General features: G+C 60.6%; 1 protein-coding gene across 1 annotated transcript, besides 5 other annotated features; it reads left to right on the top strand.

Moving 5' to 3' along the window:
• Positions 1–405: 405 nt before the first annotated feature.
• Positions 406–434: a sequence feature (GA-rich).
• Positions 435–457: 23 nt separating this feature from the next.
• Positions 458–505: a microsatellite.
• Positions 506–673: 168 nt separating this feature from the next.
• Positions 674–1,402, top strand: Tco025E_04556 (uncharacterized protein; the record flags this gene model as incomplete). Its single annotated transcript, XM_029371466.1, has 1 exon — positions 674–1,402. The coding sequence occupies one exon, from the start codon at positions 674–676 to the stop codon at positions 1,400–1,402; it is 729 nt and encodes a 242-aa protein (XP_029228438.1).
• A 152-nt stretch (positions 1,403–1,554) lies between these two features.
• Positions 1,555–1,596: a sequence feature (A-rich).
• Positions 1,559–1,592: a sequence feature (GA-rich).
• Positions 1,597–1,743: 147 nt separating the features above from the next.
• Positions 1,744–1,772: a microsatellite.
• Positions 1,773–1,831: the final 59 nt, after the last annotated feature.

The following is a 1,831-nucleotide window of genomic DNA, read 5'->3' as shown; positions in this document are numbered from 1 at the left end:
CGGAGTGCATGCAGCGTGACCGAAAACAGCGAGACAAGAAGCCAATGACTTGCTGATGCGCCGGCGTCCTCAGCGTAACCGTGTTACCCCGCTGGCGGGTTTTTCCCCCATGCCAGCTGCACTGGGTGTCAAAGGTCCGCGAGACTTCCCGTGCCTCTTCCTCTCCCTCCCTCTGTGCGTGCTTCTGCCCGCGTGTGCCTTGCCTCCCCCTAACCCTGCGCGGTGATGCGATTTTCTCAGCTGCGTTCTTTCGGAGTGCATGCAGCGTGACCGAAAACAGCGAGACAAGAAGCCAATGACTTGCTGATGCGCCGGCGTCCTCAGCGGAACCGTGTTACCCCGCTGGCGGGTTTTTCCCTCATGCCAGCTGCACTGGGTGTCAAAGGTCCGCGAGACTTCCCGTGCCTCTTCCTCTCTCTTTTCTTTCTCTCTCTGTGTGTGTGTGTGCTGCTTGTACGTTGGCGTTGGTGGTGGTGTTGGTTTTGTTGGTTTTTGTTGGTTGTTGAAGTGTACCCTTTTTAAACTGCGATTTTATTTTTATTTTTTCCTCTCTCTATCTCTCTACTCTGGGCGCAGGCCCGTTGCCCGAGAGCAGTTAGGGAGTGAGAAAGCGGTGTAGCGAGCAGCAGGGAGGTGAACGGCGGAGGCGAGAGAAAACGCAGGCGGGACGCGCATGCCGGCGTCGGACTACCCCACTTGGGCCATCGCCGCCGTGGCGTTGTTTGGCCGTCACACCGCCCCGCTGTTCATACGCACCTTCAGCTCTCCGCGGGAGGTGCTGGCACACCCGGACGCCGCCACGTGCGCCAACCTGTACGTTGGCGAGGAGGATGTGGTGCGGCTGCACTTTCTCCTGTTTTCCTCGTTGGATCGCTGCGACGAGGTCTTGCGTGAGCGGCGCACGAGGGAGCAGCAGCAGCAGCAGCTGCTGCAAGGCAGCTCAGGCGCGCTTGGGGAGGGCCCCGGTAGCCAGCGAAGGGCGCTTGGCGTATCCGCTGGCGCGGATGTGCGGTTTCTCGGCAGACTCATGCGCAACCACCGGTTTACTTCGTACGGTTTCCAGTCGGCCTCCGGCGTACGAACAATCTTGGCGATTGTGGGCGACGTCCCACTCGACGCGGTGTTGCCGCTCTGCCGCACCACCTACGAGGCGGCGTCTGCGGCTCTCTGCAATCCGTTTCGGACCCCACGCATGCACGCACGGCTGCTGCAGTCGTGGTCCAAGTCGGAGCTGCGGGAACCAACTCTTTTGCCGGCGGAGTACGCGGAGAACCTGCGGGCCGCGCCGACGCCGGAGCGCGTGGCGGATGAACCCTCGCTGGCGTACTCGCGCGGGTTCAGGCAGCAGATACGGACGATTATTGAACCCTTCACGGTAACCGCGCGCAGCACTTTGGTGTGATTTCCGGCCCGCGCTTTGTTTCTGCCGTGCTTCTTTTTCCCTCACGCACGTGTTGTTGTGAGCGAGGAGCCCCTCCCCCCCCCCTCACTCACCACGCGCCTCCCTTTTTTTCCTTCCGCGTCTGCGACACGCCTGCCGGCGTGCCTGCATGCTTCCCTTTCTCTCCGTCTTTCTCTCTATCTCTCTTTCTCCTTGTTGTTTTGTTCTTCTTCGCCTGCCGCCGTGGAATGCGTGGGGCGCTGCAGGTCCGGTGGTAGTATTCGACGAGGAGCCTTCTCTGCAGGCGCGGGGGCAGCATTTTTCTTGGCGGGGCCTTCTGCAAAGGGGAAGGCGCGCGCGCGCACACACACACACACACACACACGCCCACGCGTATAGAATTTCAAAGCGGGAAGGGAAACAACACAAGAAGAACAACATCATTTTCTT

This window comes from Trypanosoma conorhini (genome assembly GCF_003719485.1).
Source record: "Trypanosoma conorhini strain 025E chromosome Unknown Tco_14.4_contig_00236, whole genome shotgun sequence".
In the NCBI taxonomy this organism is placed as follows: Eukaryota; Euglenozoa; class Kinetoplastea; order Trypanosomatida; family Trypanosomatidae; genus Trypanosoma; species Trypanosoma conorhini.
The sequence above is the reverse complement of the archived record's forward strand: the minus strand, read 5'-3'. Positions and strand labels throughout refer to the sequence as shown.